Source organism: Neopelma chrysocephalum, unplaced genomic scaffold (genome assembly GCF_003984885.1).
Source record: "Neopelma chrysocephalum unplaced genomic scaffold, ASM398488v2 Primary Assembly neopelma1_174, whole genome shotgun sequence".
Classification (NCBI taxonomy): Eukaryota; Metazoa; Chordata; class Aves; order Passeriformes; family Pipridae; genus Neopelma; species Neopelma chrysocephalum.
In genome coordinates, this window is record NW_020897836.1 from 157412 (window position 1) to 161231 (window position 3820).

The 3820-nt window shown below is 50.8% G+C and overlaps 1 protein-coding gene across 1 annotated transcript in view; it reads right to left on the reverse strand.

Annotated features, from left to right (window-relative positions):
• Window positions 1–226: 226 nt before the first annotated feature.
• Window positions 227–3820, reverse strand: part of EXOC6B (exocyst complex component 6B) — a 326193-nt gene continuing 322599 nt past the window's right edge. The window contains exon 23 of the mRNA XM_027701907.1: window positions 227–2881. Within this exon, the coding sequence (XP_027557708.1) occupies window positions 2753–2881 (129 nt within the window). The 3' untranslated portion in view covers window positions 227–2752. The remainder of the gene's footprint in view (window positions 2882–3820) is intronic.

Here is a 3820-nt window from a genome sequence, read left to right on the forward strand (position 1 = left end):
CCTCCTCCTCTCTCTCACACGGAGAGAGAACGCTCCCCTCACCTATGGATACACTTCGGGCTGCAAATTCCCACCTTATATAGAGTTATTCCCAACCCTTGGGCTGCCTGACAAGATGATAAAGAGGAGAAGAAGTGCAGATGCTTCCCAGGAAGCCAAAATTGGGTGGGTTTTTTTTGTTAATGTATTTTTTTCCCCCACTGGTGCTGTTTGTTGGGTTTTTTTCCTGGAATATTTTTGTGAATATTTGCTGGAAAAACTGGGGGAACAACCCAATTTTTTTTTTCTACAGCCACTGCTTAAAAACTCAAACCCTTTAAGTGTCTGGGGAGGGAGGGGTTATAGCAGCAGTATTTATTTGAGGGGGCTGCAAATCTTCATTTGAGGATTCTGCTCCCTCTTCCCACCCTCCTCAAAAATTCCCTTTCCCTCCTGAGCGACTCCATCCCCAGAGGAGGATCCCCGTCATTAGCAGGGGACTTAGAGGGGATTTGGAATGTCTTCCAGGGCTCTTTAGGCAATCTGTTCCAAAGATTAATTTTATTTGGGAGGGGATGGAGCCGCATCTCTCGGAACAAAAAAGTTAATTAGGACCAGAGCACCAAAAATGCCATTTTTCATCCCGGGGCCGTGACTCGCAGTTCAGGCTCTTGACCTCCCGAAATCAGGAACTCCCCGAATCCCTCCCTTGGCCGAATGTGACTTTCCCAGTGGCAAGTCTGGAGGGCCAGGAGCTGGTTTGTGGGATCCCAATCCCAACTTCTCCAAAAAGAGCTTATAGGAGGGAGGGAACCCACCCCAGGCATGGCAGGGCCGTGTTGCTCCTTCGGGAATTGAAGCTCTTGGTGGAGATGGGAAGCAGAGCCCAGATGTGGGATGGGGATGGGAAACAAGGTGTTGCCTCAAGCCCTCAAGCTGCATTGAGGTTTTCTTGCAGGAACACGGAATACAGGAGGCAAAAATGGAATTTCAGGGCGGCAGCGGACGCTTCGTCCACTAAAATCCCTTCCCTGTATTTGAGGATCCTGATCCTTCTCCCTTTATCCCACAGCCTGACTGAGTTCCTCTGGTCCCCCTGGAAGCCTCTGCTGGGTCGTTTGGGGGTTTGTCTACAAAGATGATCCATTTCTGGCCACGTGACACCAACTTTCCTTCACCTGCTTCTTTTTCCTTCGTCCTCCTTCCATGTCCTTCCAAGAGGCATCACCTCTGATCCCCCTCCAAAACCAAGGAACCACAATGCCAGGATGGGCTTTCCCTCTTATTAATGAAAACAATCCCTTGGTCCTCATGGATGGAGGCGGCTGGGACAGGACAACATCCCCAGGAGGTCATTCCTGACCATATTTCCGTTCACTTCCAGGGTTAAGCAACACGAATCCTTCCCAAAAATAAAACAAACTCCCCAAAAGTCTCGCTGAGGAACAAGGAGAGAGGATAAATCCTCGTCCCCTTCGTGCATCCAGAGGGTGGGAAACGGGCACATTTCCCAGGGCGCTCCCAGGGCTGTGACATCCACCAGGAAGATTTTTAATTCCCTTTACCATGAGGGTCTGGGAGGTGGGGAATGGGGCTGGATAAGTTTTCACCTGCAGGACTCGGAGTCAAAAGGGTAACGAGATGATAAGGGTGAAAATCCCCCTCAGTAACCTGAACCCCGGAGCTAAAATCCTGTTGGGAATGTTGCCCCGCTCCTCAAAAGCTGCCTGATTCCAGCAGAGGATCTTTGGGAACCTTCAGAGCTGAGGGGAATTTTGTCCACAGGCACTTTGGAGCTGGGGGGGCTGAGCATTGCTGACTCCATGCCGGGGATTCCACAAGTTTCCCACTCCATGTCCCATCCAGGAGCAAACCAAGGGAAGCAGAGGGGCTTTACCCCAGGGAAGCATCAAGAGGAGAGGGAAGATGGGACACCAGCATGGAAAAGAGAGGGGAAAAGCCCTGAATGCAGAGCCCTGGACGTCAGCAGAGCTCAGTTTTACGCCACCCCTCCATTCCTGCTGCCCGAATTCCAGCAGCATTCCAGCACCAATCCGGCTCCACAGGACACCCTGCCAGGTTATCCTTTGGCTCTCCCTTTCCAAATCTAATTAATGAGGCAGCTCTAAAGCCCTTCTCCACCCAGTGACAGGCCCACAGACCCCAGCAGGTCCCGGTGGTGGAGCTCAGGGGTGGCCACGCCAGTCACAGACACACAGGAAAAGTTCCCGGGATCTCCAGGGATCTCCCTTTCCTAAGGTGGGAATCAGCTCTTAGAGGGGAAAACAAGGAGGAAAAACTGGGAAATCACTTTGCCTTTTCTCCTACCTAAATCCAAACCACAAGCTGGCGAGACACACTAAGGGGTGACCCTCTTCCCTTCGACCAGAGCCCACGAGAAGAACCCAAACCGCAGGTCCTCCCTCCGTTTTTTGGGGATAACAAAAGGAAGGCAGGATGATCCCTGTAATTTGGCCAATCCAACAAGAAAACAGTCTGGGGTGTGAGCTTCCCTCTCAGGCTTTAGGATTTCCCAGTGGCTTTCTAAACCCCTGAAAATAGGAGTTTCTCCCAGGAGCCTCCCGACACCCCCTCTTTTCCCAGGGATTGTTTCACCAGGGGCGTTTTGTCATCGGGAAGGGGAGGGGTCAGGATTTGAGGGGGGGGGAAGGTTCTGGGAATATTACAGGTGAATAAAAAAATACATATATTCTCTTTCAACAGGGAATCCCCAAGTCCAGGGGGGGTTTGGGAAGGAGGTGACCCAGCTCCCTCAGGAGTGGTGGCTGTTGATGAGGCCGCGGAGCTGCTTGGCCACGGTGTCGATGAGCTTCTGCTTGTCCCGCTCGTTTTTCCGAAACTGGGCAAAAACGTTGTTTTTCCTGCTCGTGTCTCTCATCCTGCACAGAGCAGAAAGAGGTTATGGCACAGGGGTCATCACCCCCCAAGCCCCGGGAGGGAATCACGCGGGAATTTCGAGCGTTCGGGGAGGAGGCGCCTGAATTTCAGGGCTCTGTCGCATTTTGGGGTCTCGTTCTGCCTTTGCACGGTTGGGATTTTTGCTCTAAACCCCACAAATCCCAATCAGTGTCACCACTGTGACAAAATCCACGAAGCCCTAAAGCCTCTCCCTCCAAACAGGTCCCTTCTTGAAGTGGTGCACGGCAGCGACGTGATTTCGGGAGGAAATTAAAAAATTAGCATCAAACCCACGGAATTAAGGGGTTTAACTCAAAATGGTGCATTGCACGAGGCTTTTGTGGAGGTTGGAAAGGTCTGGAGTTGTGAACTTAAAATATTATTTGGAATCATGGAATGGTTTGGGTTGGAGGGGACCTTCAAACCATCTGGTTCCAACCCCCTGCCACGGGCAGGGACACCAGGTTGCCCAATGTATACAATACATATGTTATAGAAATATATATAATTTATATTAATTATAATATGAAACAATTGATATTTAAGGAAGGAATCCAGCTTTTTTGAAGCAACACACTGGTCCCTGGGAAGGGAAACCACCCCGCCAGGATCAACCCTCGAGCAGCTCCTGAAGGTACCAACCTCCCACCACCCAACTGGCTGGGGCTCAGCTCTTCCATAACACCCCAATTTGTACCTGATTTTCTGGGTAAACCAGATCTGGCAGAGGCTGAGGGGCTTTGGATGCATCCCATAATCCCGTTTTTTTGGCTTTGGGGACCAAAAATAAGGATTAAAGTGATGGGGACACAGCACTGATATTCCCTGGGATCAAGTTGGCACTTTGATCAGCCCGGGGGGTTTGGAGTTAACTGAGCACAACCCAAACCTCCTGAAATCATTTAACCGATTACACAAAAAA